General features: G+C 34.8%; 1 protein-coding gene across 4 annotated transcripts; it reads right to left on the bottom strand.

Annotated features, from left to right (window-relative positions):
- Positions 1-671: 671 nt before the first annotated feature.
- LOC141838998 (protein SEMI-ROLLED LEAF 2-like) lies at positions 672-16,184 on the bottom strand. Of its 4 annotated transcripts, XM_074726636.1 has the most exons (22): positions 16,100-16,184; positions 15,415-15,947; positions 15,273-15,340; positions 14,951-15,130; positions 14,446-14,520; positions 12,978-13,093; positions 11,806-11,920; positions 9,877-10,005; positions 9,282-9,329; positions 7,684-7,886; positions 7,341-7,537; positions 6,953-7,248; positions 6,688-6,840; positions 6,163-6,612; positions 5,903-6,052; positions 5,319-5,394; positions 2,965-3,083; positions 2,671-2,859; positions 2,433-2,573; positions 2,218-2,346; positions 1,108-1,308; positions 672-1,023 (listed from the first exon to the last, which is right to left on the bottom strand). In XM_074726636.1, exons 4-22 carry the CDS (start codon positions 15,083-15,085, stop codon positions 880-882), a joined length of 3,066 nt encoding a protein of 1,021 aa, XP_074582737.1. In that variant the 5' UTR covers positions 15,086-15,130; positions 15,273-15,340; positions 15,415-15,947; positions 16,100-16,184; the 3' UTR covers positions 672-879. The 4 variants fall into 4 exon arrangements, with proteins under 4 accessions (XP_074582737.1, XP_074582741.1, XP_074582739.1 ...); XM_074726640.1 differs by having other exon boundaries at positions 7,684-7,814; positions 15,415-16,177; XM_074726638.1 differs by having other exon boundaries at positions 15,444-16,177.
- Positions 16,185-16,450: the final 266 nt, after the last annotated feature.

Below are 16,450 nucleotides of genomic sequence, written 5' to 3'. Positions count from 1 at the left end.
TGATCTCAGTTATATACTTCTGACCGCATAAAGGGTGAAGTGCGGGCTCGGTCGATACTAGTTTGTTGGAAACCATAGGGTTAGATCTAACCGAGTTGAACCTTTCTCGAAGGATCGAGTCAATCCTCCTAGAGGTTATTTGTCCAAACTACTTGAACTATATAGTCCGGCCAATCCTCCTAGTCGTAGTTATCTCCATTATTATATAAAATGAAATGAAATATCTGAGAAACACGATTGGTAGGAATCTTATGAAGAATCTTGCTAAGGATTTGGACCACGTATGAGAAGACAAGTGGATGATGAGGAACCCTACTTTTGCTTTGTGAATTGGCATGAAGCAGCTGATCACTTGGTATTCTGCCCAAAAGCCACTGCTGAAAGCTCAGCGGACTGCAGTGAAGTGCAGTGAGGGACCATAACTTGATGGGCCATCTCTGCAACTGAGAACAAGACAGTTATCAATGTGTTTTGACTTCAGAGGTGCCATTCTTGCTTGTTCTAGGTTTGGTTTGGACCAGTGTGTTCGAACTCATGATGTTGCACACGGACACTAAAGGTTGACAAGTTCTCAGAACTACTTCTCATTGATATCAAATACAATGGATAGAAGGATCCTTAGAGATCAAAATAGCTGTGCTTATAAATTTAAGAACATGGAGACGAGCACATCTTGAAACATCATGTGGCGTATAAATAATATCGTCCTTTTTATATAGAAAGAAAGAAAACACTTCGCACGCACACCAGTTCCTCTTGCTTACAATTGACGCGCTTGAAAAAATATTACTTGATAAAAGAAGAAATGGAAGAAAATATAGACACTTCCATACCTAGCATTATTAGATTTATCAGGTGTAAACTGATCCTGGATCGGATTCAACAGCCAGCCGCTTTCAAGAATTTGTCATATGGACTTGCGGGTGGTAGCCTGAAGGACTGCTCAGACTCACTCGACAGGAAGTTATTATGCTCTTGCTCCTTTTTGACTGAACTTATTACTGACGCTGCAGAATGCAGAATCTGCCACGAGATGTAGAGACGCTGTCAATTGCAATTACTCACTTGAAGAAAGATGGCTCTGAACATGTATTTACAGAAACTTGCCTGGTTCGTATTCACTGCATTGATGATTTTCTCTTCTGGCATGACTCTCCAGTCGGCTTGCTGTTGCTTGAAGCTCCGAAGCACAGACATCTTTTCTTGCTTTCCATTCATAAGGGCTTCGCATTGGCTTTTCATCTGGTCGTATGGTACTGGAATTATTGATGTTGGTGAACTAGCAACTTGCCGTGCTGTCTCGTTAACCTGCAAGGAGATTTGGATTGCAAGAATGCTCATGATACAAAAAGTATACATGTAACATCACAAATGCGAGAACATTATTTGATAATCTGCAAGGTTGGTGCCAAGAGTTTGGGTGATTCCGACACAAGAAAGCAGACAATTTGAAGTCAGTTGTAATTCTTCCAAAGCTTTAAAAAAAAAAACTGCAGCACTATCCTTTTCAGATAGTTGGGTAATATTGCGAGCCTAAATAATGTTATTGGGTAAATATAATTTAGTGCAAGAAATAAACATAAGAGAAAAGGGGTAAACAGTTCGACCAAAGCATAAGAATCAAGTTTAGAACCTTTTATTTTCATATAATATTTCTTTGTTAGTTATCTAATAAAATAAATAACATCAACAGTTCTAAACTAATTTCTTTGTTAGTTCTCTCAATCTTCGTTTTCCTAAAGTGTCATGATAGGACAATATAAGAGGAAAAAAAGCAAAATCATGTATGTAGTTCATCTGAAATTCATACACAGAATTTTTTGGCTATCAAAATCCTGTGGACCTGAGTTTGAGGAGTCTTCATTAGGTGTGATAATCTATAACCCAAAATTTGATCAATCAAACAAAAAAAATCATTTATCAAAGTGTTTTTCAGTTTGTAAGCTAGGAAAACTTTGTAAATATAGCTAAGTGAGTATATTAATTAGTGTCTCTGTTAGTGTTCTTGGCTTATTGTATTAAACCTTAAAGTATAGCAATCTTTTTTTACTATTCCAATTAATAAAGTAGTTTTTAATTAAGTTTTGAATGATATCAAACCAAATGATTTTGGTTTATGTATGTTAGTTTGGCTTTTAATTTTCTTACCAAACTGATCAACTGAACTGTCTAAGCTACAGTAAGATGTTTGTCCTGAATTTCAAAGATAATGCATACCGATTCAATCAATTGGTTAACATTCAAGAGATCAAAATTATTTGTAGACTCTGACATCTTCCCATCTGATTGACTTCTGAATGCTTCTGAAAATGTGTCCACATCCTCCAAAAGCATAGGGGTCATGACCTGCATATAAAAGAATAAAAGTAGGAAGATATCATTTATGAGAAAGTTGATTTTAACTGACGACTGAATAATAATAAAAATAGTACCTCTTCATAAGATTGAATTCCATTCTGCAAAAGAGGCGAAGATGGATAAGGTGTCTCCACGAACAAAGGTGCACCAGTTGGAAGGGTATCATCTGGTGAAAATTCTTGCAAGATCTGCTCTCTTATGGATATGAGTTTTTCCTGGGATTTCATTGACAAAAAGTTTAACAAGTAGCCACAATAAAATGATCAAAAAGAGCTAAAAAAAATGAAAGTATGAGCATGCAAATAAATTTACCTTTGGTAGACTCACAAATCTCTTTGTTAAGTGTGAAATGACAGTCTCTTTTAGTTGTGTATCATCATTTTCAACTTTCTCAAGGAACTCCATTGCAGCAATATCATCTTCTTCAGAACCATAAATGTAACTGCAAGATTCTGTTTCTTGCAACCTACTATCTTCACTTAGACAAAGATGAGGATCAACCTGTAAAACAATTGCCCACATCAGTGCCTTGCAGCAAAGGACTACTTAATACAAAATTAGGAGAACTGCATTGACGATGCAGTAATCACTTCTGAAATGTCTAACCATTGTGCCCATCTTAACTGCAGTAATCACTTCGGGAAGATCACCGACCCTGGCTGAAAATATAAGCATTGACGATGCCAAGGTATACAAACATCTTCTACGTGAAGGTTCCAAAGAGTCTGCTTTAGTCATGATATTTTAGAACAAAATGATATTTTCAAGGCACACTGATGGCATAATATTGAAATCCCTTAGAAAATCCATTTAAACATTTAATTGAATAATACTTCATATGTAACTTGCATTTTACAGACATGCAAGGAAGAACAAAGGAAGATTTGTCTTTTAAAAACTACAATTACTCCACTGAAATTTTAAACTACCTTAGAATAAAGTTTATGTATCCCATTCTCCATGTCTACAACAACCCAAGGCTAACCAGATACATTCAGGCTAGAAACAAACAATGTTGGCTTGCTAGTTAAGTTTTTTTTTATTCAGAAGGGAACCAATTCAAATAAAATAAAAGGAAAATTGCCAAATCTACAATGAACTTTCGATACTCTAGTGTGAAATTTAATTATAACAAATCTATAAACATAGTTTCAATTCCATAACAAATATAACATATTTTCAATTTAATCACTACATAATATGTTTTTAATTAATTAAAATATTAGCATATGATTTATTTGACTGTTATGGTAAAAAAAAACATTATAACCAAAATAATAATAATTTTCATTTTAAAAAAACATCTTGTAAAAATGTCATGTAACTTACATTTAACATTTTTGCAAGAACTTTTAAACAATAAAGATATTAATATATTAGTTATTTGATTTAGAATGTTCCTTTTTTGGCAATCATTTAAATCAGTCGTATACTAATATGTTAACTAATATTAAGAAATTTAAAACATATTATCTATTTTGTTAAATTGTTAACATGCTAGATTTGTTATAAAATTGAAAGTATGCATAAGTGTGTTAAACATTGAAAGTGCATTCTACTTTTGTTTAATTATCAAAAATTCATGCTAAATTTATTCGATTAATCCTAAAATAAACTTCTTCTGAGAATTAGAGTACAGTATTATTAAACTCACTTCTTAAATCAGACTTAGCCTGCTTTGCTTGAATCTTAATTAGATTGAATATGTTGTAAAGCCTATAAATATGTTCCTAGAGATTGACAGTTAGTTTGCAGTCCTACAGTCTATTAACAAAAGTTGTCTTTGATTCTCTAAAAATTGCCACATGAAGCACAAGATCTTATTGTGAGATCATCAAGGCAAATCATCACATCACCTCCCCCTCTCTTCCTTTTCCCCAATACCTGAGCTACCAAACATGAACTTGTTTTCTACCTATTATTGGTAGTATTATTTTAATCAAACCCATTTAATAGGTACATAAACCTGTTTACTGAGTATTCACTAATATTTGTCCTGTTGTCCTCCATAGCATATATATGTTTCACCAACGTATAAACTGTCATCCCAGAGATGTGATCTTATCTTAATCACATATGCGAGTGGCGGAGACGAAGTTACATGTAGTATGACTTGATGGTCCATCCCGGGTGGGAGTAACTTCACTGTTTACGCCTTCTTGTCATTTTGGGCATGATTAGATGTGATCTATATTTAAAAATGAACATTAGCTATATTGCCAAGTATTTTAGTTTACCTATAATATATCAAGTCAATCGATCAAAACACTCTATTTAGATAAATTAATGGCTATTGCTTAACAAATAAAATAATTATCCTAAGTAATCCATAATTCTATATGAAAAGATTTTGAAGGTAAAATTACACATAAGAAATACATAACACAAAGCATATACCATATAATAATGAATGTTAACAAACCATCATAATTCATGTAAAAAAATTTATATATCAACTTAACAGTACAAAAAATATGCATATTGTTTATTTGTTCAGTAAAATTATATTAATCAAGTCATATTAATGATGGTGTAATTCTGTCTATGCAGCTGCATACAAAGACTTTCTAAACCAATGGTATCTTGGATGAAATTGTATTTCAATTTCAAAATTTGATCTTTAGAACTTCAAAACCATTAATCACCACTGAATCTCATCTGAAACATAGGTTTACAATTAGAACTAGAATATATTTAAGAACAACAATAAATATACATACGGAAAAATATGTAGAAAGTAAACCAAGGTGCTACTATACTCAACTTGGAACACGAGTTAAACCTAAAAAAACATTAGCAGCCGATTACCCAGTATATTAGCAAGAGGAACATAACATAGAAAATTAAACTTCAAACTTGGAAACGTGCAAGATAAAATTGGTCTGTCATTTTCACATTGAAAACTAATCATATCAGAGTGATCAAGGAATAAAAAGTAGCATGATGATCAAAGAACTCACTTCTGTTATCTAGAGAAATCCTCCTCAATGAGAATGCTAATTGAAAACATCGAACCAGGGCCACATGACTAGAGTTCTGGAAGAGTATATGATATGTCAATCAACATTGAAAAGCAAAGAATTGTATCATTGCTGCTAAAGGGCAGATATTCACAATCAAAGAGTACAACAGGAAGCAATATGCATGGAGAATTTTAACGAGTCATCATAGAAAACACTAATGCATGCAACATGAATGGGCAAGATGTTTTATTATAAATCAATAAATCAGCCACTTTCCTAACATCTAAAATTTTTTGCTATCTAATCAAATATTAATATATTAGCACCGTCACATGTGGTAATCTGAATCTTCACTATATCTATCTTAACATCCATTATGAGACTCTTGGTTAGTATGTAAGTCTTGGCCTTTAATCTGTTGTAATTGGGAGTATGGTTCAAGCTTAGCCCAATTTGGCTATGATAAAGATAGAACACATTGTGACTTATTGAGCTTTTGAGAGAAATGGTTACAAGTTGAAATCTTCAACAATATGGAAAAGAAAACTACACAAAAGTAAGTAATATGTCCGCGAAGGCACCTTTGTTCGAGAAACTAATAACACTAGACTGCATGTGTGGGCCAATGCCTCAAAATTTGCAGGAGCATTTTCAGGTGATATGGCTTGGACCCAAATTGACGAGAGCAAATGACCCAACTGGTGACTACTCAATCGCATAAGTATCAGATCCTACGCAATCAAATGAAAAGGGCAGATTAGCACAGAAAATTCAACAGATGTGGGAATACCACTCCAATCGGTGATTGTGAAATGCCTCATTCAATGACTAAAAAAATTACAGTGCCTACTTCCTCTTCAAGTCTGCCAACATCTTTCCCCTCAGTTGATTTATCAAGATGAGGAAACACCATGCTCTGACTTTTGCTCTGGAAAGAGTCAACTCTGTATTGACCAGAGTTTGCATCAGAGTTTTGCATTTGACCATCTGTCCCCTTTTCCATGGCCTTATCTTTTTCACTTACGTTTACCAGGGATCCATTGGCATTGGATCCCTTGAGTCTGAGCTTTTCCAAAATGATTCTTGAGGAGGCATAACCTGAGAGTGCTACCAAATGTGTTCCTTCTGGATCGTATCCATTGAAAGAAAGTGGAATACCAGGAGTTGACCAAGGACAAATAATTGTGGGCATAAGAATAGCAGAAAAGATCCTATGAGAACCAACTCTTATGTCAGGATCAGGATGTGCCATAGCTAGGAGCAGCTGGTGAAATAGTGCTTCTGGAAAAGCCTGCAATGCATGGATAAGTGCTGCACCTGAATTTAATTACACCAGAAATATAAAGAGAATAGAAGATGACATTACCTTCTTTTGATATGACAAGTTTGGGATGGAGGCAACTAGCTGAGAAGTTCGATAGACAGAAGAAATTGTTGCTCTGGCAACAGTAGTAACGGTAGTAGGAACATTTTCCAGTAGAACAGCAATCATGTCAATGATAGGTCCAACATCTCCAACCTGTTAATCAATATCAAACAAATCAAGAAAGTGAGGGAATCTCCAGTTGCTAATGATAGTTGAAGTAATGTTCAAAAAGCTAGTTTGAACTCTGTGTTGAAAGCTGAAGGACCTTATTGGCTAATTTTCCAATACATTCTTCCACAGCAAAATGGAGGACAGAGTTCCATCTTTCAGCATCCTCATCACCAAGATTTGATGCTTCAATTGAAAATTGTAAGCATTTGCGCAAATGCCTTATCAAATCACTAATAGAAGTGATAACAGATAGTGAAGCTTGGAGCTTGGCCTGCGATGTAAGATGAGCAGCAACATTGACGATATTGACCTGCATGATAATCTGCTTGCCTATATTCTTATGATCTAGATGCTTTATTAGTGTAGATATCAACATATCATTGTTCTGTCCTGAAAGTAGACAGAGGCTATGTTTATCCATCAGTCTAGCAGAAGCTAAGATAGAAAAACATGAAAACAACGGAAAAAATAATAGAAAGTACCTGAATTCTCCATTAGAAGCTGCAATTCAGATAGAACAGAACAAGCAATTCCCTTCACTGGGGACCAGTGCTTTCCACTGTCAAGTTTACGAAACAAAGGCTCTAAAACTCGTCTTACAGTGGTTGCTTCTTCAGCAAGTTTAGCCATATTCTGCAAGCAAACTTTTGACCAGTGTGCAGGGCATTTCGTCAAGTCCCTGGTTAACAACATAGATGTTAACTGAAAGAAACAAGATAAATTGTAGAAGGAAAATTAATGCATAAACAGTGAAGTTCGTGCACTGAAAATTAAGAAACAAAATAAATAGTTAAAGAAAAAAAATATCAGCAGTGAAATTCTTACACTGTGGCATCAAATTCCACGTTCATGATCTGATGTACTGTCTGAACCTTCTTCCAGGAGTCTTGGAAGGATGAAACATTTTCTTCCACCCTAACAACTTCATCTACCCATTTATTCTGATCATGAGTTGACTGGAAATCATGCTTATTATTGTCAAAACCAATTTGATGAACCTCATAGTTATTTAACATCACTTCAACAATCTGTTTCCAGTAGAAGAAAAAAGATCAAACATTTTTCTATAAAGGAAAGTACCAAACGCAGAAGCCCTATGAAAGAATATAAATTGATAAAAATATATAAATGAATAATATAAAGTTCACTAACCCAATTTCACAGTCTCTATGAGATGTAGCATGTCAAGGCCAAAAAATGACTTCATAAATCAATCAAGTCAAATATACATATAAATCTGCCTCTTTGACACCTCAGTGTATTTGGTCTATTTCAGGTAGACTGCCAGCTGTTTAGTTGGCCATACCTTAGTATGTTGCACAATGTAGAACATATCATTTCTTTAAATAGGAGAACTACAAAATGCATGACAAACTTGGAAAGTTTTGCCAAGGTCTTCACCTTAGCATGACTAGGCAAGCTTTTAAAGGTAAGATTTCTAGGCACAAAGTTTAAACATGGAAATAACTACTTTGGTTTAAGAAATAGGATTGGGTAATGACCATGTCAAAAACACAGGATGGCTAGGACCTTGTATGCTGCTTAGCCTTTTTTTATTTTAGCACAACTTGCAAAGGCAAATGGTCACCGGGTTTTCCACTAAGAATATCTAGCCAATCATGTGACTTCAGAAGCAATCTATCATATTGGATATCTTTCTTGATGCTGAGTTATGTAATGATTAGGTAGATAATTTTTCAACTATAAAGAGGATTTTGTTTGAACAACATTGGACCAAATTCTGTGATAGAAACAATGAAAATGAGTTTCATGCATTTGCCATGATTCTAAAATATGTTTCTTAAAATATGACTTGGACACTTCAGAAGAAGTAAATTTCAAGTGAATATGAATTAGTGGTGACACAGATGTTAGGATCGCCCTTCAGCTACTGTCGTAGAACTGTGACAAATGGTTTGTGTACTAGGATGAATTGGAAGTGTCCAGATTGTCAAGGTAGGGAAACCATTCTTATAATTAACCTTGCTGATAATTTTTCTTTAGGTGATCACCCAAAGGTACATTTTTATGTACATGCAGACCTTGTAGATATAATTATTGATCCAAGAAGACAACTTTCTTCAAAATTTTGAGAGGGATATTCCTTGTGACTTTCATACTTCAGAAAAATGAAAATAAAGTTCCATCTCAAATTCAACAAGTAAAAAATAGAAAACATTCATGTTCTACCTATAGGAACAAGCAAACACAATTTGATACAAAAATATGTCCAATACAATGAAGTGAACTGTACATAATATAAGACTCTTTTCTGGTAAGAGAGCTGATAAAATTAAAAAGAATTTTCAATCAAGCATCTTTAGCTACAATATCTTAATTTATAAACTTGGATGTAATAATCTTGTTAATAATGAGAAATCAGGAGCATACACAATGAACATGAAAAAGAGGGGAAAACTTACATCATCCAAATTCATTGAGATATGAGAGTATTCACCCATGAAAAGCACCTGTAGTCAAGGGATAAATCAGTATCTTCGTAAGGAAAGAGATCAGAGATAAATAAATTTGATTTTCAATAATTGAAGACTAACATATCTATTATAAATAATGAACAAAAGATTCATCTCATTCCAGTCCATGGAATTAGTGAATCCAAGAGTTCCACAAAGTAATTTGGATTTGGAATATATTACAGTGAGTTCACCAACATCCTAGAAAAATTCTATCGAGTAAAATTACTACCGGCAACAGGAAGCATGTATCAAAACACATCTGGTCATTGCAACAGTCAAATATCAAACTTTTTCAGCCATTTTTTCCCACCAGAAAGGGATTTTCAAGAAGATAGCAAACTCAATGCCCTAACTAAATTTTGATGATTCTTGGCTGAGATATGGGGTTACAAGAGCTATTAGACCCTGATAACTGAATATAAAATAGCTTAGTATAAAACTGACATTAGAAGGTCATAATATAGATTAAAAATTTTGAATTGAACAGTGTGGATACCAGAGTATAGAAAAAAAAACACTTGCAGATCATAGAATAGAGTACCATGGAAGCAAGAGCTTGCAGGCCTTCTGAACGTAAAAACAGTCCCCTATCATCTTCCCCTACTTCTTGACCAAGCTCACAAAGTTTGGGTATGAGGCCTTCTACATTGAACATGTATGTGCCATCCACCTTGTACAATGCATATCATCAAAGAAGAATTAAGTGCACAAGCAGATGACTGATCAAAAATTAATTTGATTGAATATTAAGAAACCTATGCAAACTCAGCTAGTCTAAGAAGTTCTGTAGTTGGCATTTGGTCACAGGTAATAATTAAACATTTTTTAAACCATCAGAACCCAACTAGGAGTATTGAAAATCATGCCAGAAACCAACATCTTGTGACAGATATGCTAAGAAAAAGAACAGGATTACTGATAGCCTGTGCAGGCCAATAGTGGCATGTCTAAATAGAAAAGGTGTGAAAGCAAGGTTTATTTAGATAATTAGGGTGTTTTACGGGAGTGCCTTATGACACAGCTATCAAGCAACATGATAAGTTCCACTGAATCACTAGGAATCATACGAATATATAGGTTAGACTCATCCTCAGTACTAAAACTCCATCTCTACAACTCAGATGCAAATTATATCCATGTTGCTTTATTTTTTGACATTAATGATAAGATGAGTGGATTTAATTAATAGTCAGTGTGGCCAAATGTCCCCATTAAACTTAAAATATATAATTATAGGTAACTCAAATTATCCTACTATCATAAAACTATTATTTAATTGTCTATTTGTCTATAACCATTATGGCATCTTCCAAGAATTTATTGTTGAGAATTTGTTGTTTTCTAATTCAACTTTTTATTGTAGAAATATTTTTATGGTAGAAATTAAATTTGTAAAATTCACTCATCTTTTAAACTTAATTAACCAAACATTGAATCACTTGACAAAGACAATTAATTGCTATACAAACAGATATGAACACCCATATCCAAACTAAGAAAAAGCTCAATTCCATAGAAAAGGGACCAAGACAATGACATTTCACTTGCAAAGATCAAACTTCAGTTAGTTAGAAATTTATAATCTCTCAATTAATGACAATTTCCTCAAGTGTTCATTCCTGCCCTTGCTGAAACTTGGAGAAAAGAAATAAGTCATACTTGTAGTTACGGAGAAGTAATCATAAGCTAAAATAATGAAAAAAAATGCTTATATCCAACTCGAGCATTTAGAACCCTGCTTTAATTTAAACATCTACTTATCAGATAAATATTTTCTTCAAATAGCAAAAGAGAATATGGAAAATAAGTGTCAAAGAAATCTGACAAACATATTTACTTATAGTCATTTCTCTTGAGCAATTGCAAGTTCCAAAGTTTAACTTCCAAACTTGTTTAATATTGGTTCTCTCATATAGAACAAAAAGATAGACCACAAGCTAGAATTATTGCATCAGTTTTACTCTGGAGTTCAATTAACTTTTGACTTAGCAGCTCACACTTCAATGCATGTTGATTAAGTAAACAGAAGAGCAAATTTCAGTTGAAGTGTTTCCTGATTGCTTCCAAATAATCACAACAAAGAAACGATATCCTAATAGTATAACTTCCAACACTTACAAGTTAGAATCCACCAGTTTAAGGAATTCATCACTTTTTACATTTAGGACAATGGAACACATGGAAGCTGACATCGGTTAGTAGGATTGAATTTTTATCATGATTTTAAATACATGCCAGCCAAGCCAATCCGTGCCACCGACACGGACTAACTTTTGGCTTTGACCTGTAGGCAAAAGAGAGCATTGCATAAACTATGAAATGCCTATCAGCACTACCCTACACCATGAGATATCAACTAAAGAACACTATTTCATATTTGTGATAGCTGAATACAGTAATATATTCTTCATAACAGCATGTTAAGAAATAAAAACATATAGAAGAGCATAAAAACTCCTGAACAACTTACCTGATTGTTAAGAAAGTCAATAAGTGTAAGACAGCCAAGAATACGCATATCGTCTTGTCGTGTTTGTTCAAGTAATATTTGCACAATGCTCAACAAGCTAGCTGCATACAATGGCCTGAATGAACTCATAATTAGAAGAATTAGAAGATAAATGCAAACAAATACTAAAACTTCTTCACTTTATTCCAAGCACTAGATATATTTCCAATGAGTATCCCAACTTGAGAAAGTTAAAGAGCTTGGATTTCTTGCATAAAAACGAATCAATATACTGACTTTACAATGTTAGGAAACAAGTTCCTCTTGGATAAAATCTTGACTAGTTGAGCAGTCAAGAGACCTAGCACATAATTTCCAAACTCAAAAGAGGAACAATCATGACCTTAGATATCAGTATAATATATTTTAAATATATATGCACCAAACTCACACAATGTGTGATTTACTGACAACTCAAATGTGGTAAAGTTGAATAAAATGAAAATAAGAAGCAAGTAGTGCATCGAATTTTTGTTAGACAGATGGACATTAGTTGGTGAGCACCAATACTAAACTGTGAAGATATACCATGTTATCAAAATGACAGGGATTGGAACAAAATGTATAACAAATACAGACAAGTGTATGACTTTCTCAGACTTCTTTCAAGTGTCATGTCTGTGTTAATTATCATCTTACTTGGAGATAGAGCATTCAAGAAAAAATAGGGCTGTCACCACATTACTAGTAAGTATCTCTAAGACATATTTCAGAATGTCATGAACACCAAAGAAATTATTGAAGGATACTGTAGTAAATCCATCATGATTATGTTTCATACAATGTGAGTCACATCTTTCAATATTTTCTATGGTGTCCATGCATAAAACCACACCAGTGTTGAATGTTTTGGTCAACAACCTAAAGAGGAAATGTGCTTGCCCAAGTTTTTTCTGACTTCACATCAAAAGGCACATCAAGCAGATCTACCAACACATGCATAATCAGCAGCTTAGTGTTGGACATAAGCAAAGAAAACTAAATTTTAGCAAGTTAAAACAAGGCTGATTAAACAAGTGGAAACAGATGAACATGTAATAAATAACTACCAAGTGCAGAATTTTAAACAAAGAGAAGTTAATTATCAAAACATACATTGTGATATTCTAAGAAAAGATGTACTATACACTCACATTTGCTCCTTACATGATGCTAAGAATTTCCTATAAACACAAGGGACCACTTTTGCCAAAGAAAAACGCTCATTTCTCAATTCTTTATAAAACCTCTGCTCCAAGTAATTAGTGATCTACAGATAAAATAAATATGAGTTAATTTTGCCTATTAATCTGTCCAGGAAAAGTAAATACAATAAACTAAGCTTCTATTTAATGAACTTGATGAACAAATTTATATGCCATCTAGATGATGACTTGGGCAGATAACAAGAGAAATTATAAATAGTTCTTAAAACAGTCTTCTGAAGTGGTTACTAACACTTGAACAGAAGTAACCAGAGCTTTTTTCTAATTTAACATTATACCCACCAGTCTGGGATACAAATACACAAGGAAAAAGGTTGTCGATATATGTAGAGAAATCCAGTCAGAAGCTCTACCAGATCTTGCATTTAGAGGTAGTTCATTAGATGAAATACATTATGTTTCAAAAGGAGGTAGCAAATGATAAGTTCATAAGATGACCTATGACAAAGACACCAATTGCACAGATTGGCATGGGGTGAATGTCTGATGCTAAAAGGGTATGTGCATTGATAAAATTGCATCTTGACCAGTTTCAGAGTTTCTAATGTACAAATGTAGCAATTTATACATTCTCATAAAATAGCAGAGCGTCAGCCTCATCAGCACGGAACTATAAGTCTATAACATATACTTCGAAGGAATCCATATTATCTTATCTTTGTGTGCCTTCCATATTAACATCAAAGCATAGATCACTTTGTTGTTCTGTATCATCGAGCTCTTAACAAGTAGCAATCATATACTAATCCAATTTCTATTTTAGTATCATTTCTCTCCATTATCCAATGTCTGGCTAAATTTGATGTTCAAGTTGAATAATGGTTATGCTGATCCAGAATAGTGGATATTTGATATGCAGCTTATGTGCAGAATCTCATGATGTGCAAGGAAGCAGACATAATGCCACAAACCAATTGTCATAAACGAACAAATGTTTAAGGAAGAGGAAATAATTCAGGTATAAAAACATGCATAGCATGACAAAAAAACATTCAGAAGTAGAACATTACAGAATTTCAACATCAAAATAATTTGAATTATTGGGTTTCTTGCTGCACATATTAAGGCTGATGGTGTTGTCATTGATACCATATCTTAAAATTCCTTCCAATGACAAGTTAGGTTAACACAAGATAGGAGGAGCTCAAGGTAAAAAAAAAATAGCATAGAAGTGGAAGCTAAAAAAATCATTCCCAGAAATTTTCAAAAACATATTTTAGTCCCAATTAACAGGTTTATGTCCTATTCACAAAGGATTATTTGATTTTATGCCATAAATTCAAACAATATCTATACAATGAACAAACATATAATAAGTAAACGAGTATCAGAGGACAAATCTATAAAGGTGATTTAGCACAACATACAGTGAAATGACAGAAATGATGCAAGATACCTTTGGGATACGTATTGGATTTTTTGAAGCATAATCGCAAAGCTTGGCAATCATTCTGTCATTTGGTTCACCATCCTGTAATTTCACATGAATTGTTCTAAACAAATGAAACAAACTTACTTTTTTTATGTTTGTTATGTATTTTATTCAAAACTATACCAAGTTGACAAGATTCATTCTGGCACTGGTACACAAAGTTACCAGATATTTCATGTATAGTTAATAGTTGGAACCAAGATCAAAAGTACTCATAATTGGTGATTTCAGTGTTGCCAATTACAATTTGGATTTTACTGAAATATGATGTCCAGTCCTCCATGAGACCATGAGGCAACAAAAACAGTTTGAAGGAAGCTAAAAGCTAAGATGGATCATTAATTAATCTACAAACACAAAAATTATAATGACATTAACTGTTGCTCATCCACCAGTTGAAATATCTAAGCTTCAACAGAAAACAAAAAAAACATGAAAATTGTAGTTCCTGTGTAGGTGAAAGACTAACCAGAGAGCGAGGGAAGACATCCGTGAGGAGTTTCTTATACCGTTTAACAGGTTGCCGTGACCGTGCCCGCAAAGATGGGCAGAAGCAACAAAGCCTGCTGCATGCAGGCAACACACGCCTCGACATGACCCCCATTTTCTGTCACACCCCAGCTACAGAGCATAACAAAATGGCAAGTATCTGTTCGATAAATTAGCATGTACGTTAGGCAAGAGACCAAAAGTATTAGGACAGTTTTTCATTGCATAACGAAGCCATCTACAAACGGTTACTTGTAAGATTTATATACATATTAAAATCATATTTACAAGACGATTCTTACCAAAATATTTTGCAAGAACTAGAGCACTCCACTCAAACCTATTCACTTGGTACATGCACTCCTTTTATCTGAAAGAGATTATTAACCATATAATAAATATAAACTCAGTAGGGCTAAAATACCACATAAATAATAATAATACATGTAAGAAGATTATCTTCTTTGACAGACTCGACGCAGGGAGGAACTTGGCTGGCGTCCTTCGTCACTGGCGGAAGAAACAACCCACGAAGAGAAACAGCAATTTACTACCCGAACCGGGATGCCAAGAATTCCCGGTCACCGGCTCGAAAAGGAAGGAGGGCGATTGGAAGGAGAAACTCGCTGCACGCGAAGGATCGTCGCAAGAGATTGCAAAGAGCGCGGGAGAAGAAATATATACAGGCAGGAAGGAGGAGACCTAGCCGCCGGACTCGATCTCTCCGAAACCTCCTTCCTTTCAACGCGACGGAGACAACATTCATCCCAAATCCAACGACGGCAACCTTCCAAAACGGCCGAGGCAGCCGACTCCCTTCCGATTCGGAATAACCGCCGGATGCCAAATCGGGAGGAGGAGATGGAATGCCCAGCAACCTCCCAATACTGGTGCGGCTTTCCAAATCGAGGCTGGAAGACTGCCTTCCTTCCAGGGAGCGGTGACTATGACTGCGGCTCCCAAATCGACGGCTAACCCTACAAACAGGGAGAAGACGATAGGGATCGAGTGTCCTTAAACTAGAGGAGGCGGCAAGAGATTTTGCTAATCAACGAGCTCGCGCGAGATCTCCCGATCACGAGGGAGAGCTGCCGACAACAGCTCGAACAGAGGAGGACACAGTGCTGACCTTCCAGAGGAGGAAACCGATGCTCCGGCGGAGAAGGCAGGCACGCGAGATCCCGAAATCTGCGGGGAAGAAGGAGAACTCGCGAGCAAGCGTCTGTCTCGCGGAGAACTGCAGCAGAAAGCGTCATTACATAAGCCAGCCATTACGATCGAACCGGGATGGCCGATTCAATTAAACATTCCGGTTCAATCCAAACCACCCGGTTCAGCCTCGATAGGAACATCAACCAATTGGTTCAATAATTAGTTGTTTTGCAAAAAAAAAAAAACTAATAATTCAATTCTTGTCCGTTGAATTTGGGTTTTTTCAAATAGTGGAATATATAATTCAACAAAAATACAAGGTGCAATG

The sequence above is a fragment of the Curcuma longa genome, chromosome 11, assembly GCF_044706935.1.
Source record: "Curcuma longa cultivar G26 ecotype Majalengka, Jawa Barat chromosome 11, ITB_CL_G26_1.1, whole genome shotgun sequence".
Taxonomy (NCBI): Eukaryota; Viridiplantae; Streptophyta; class Magnoliopsida; order Zingiberales; family Zingiberaceae; genus Curcuma; species Curcuma longa.
The sequence above is the reverse complement of the archived record's forward strand: the minus strand, read 5'-3'. Positions and strand labels throughout refer to the sequence as shown.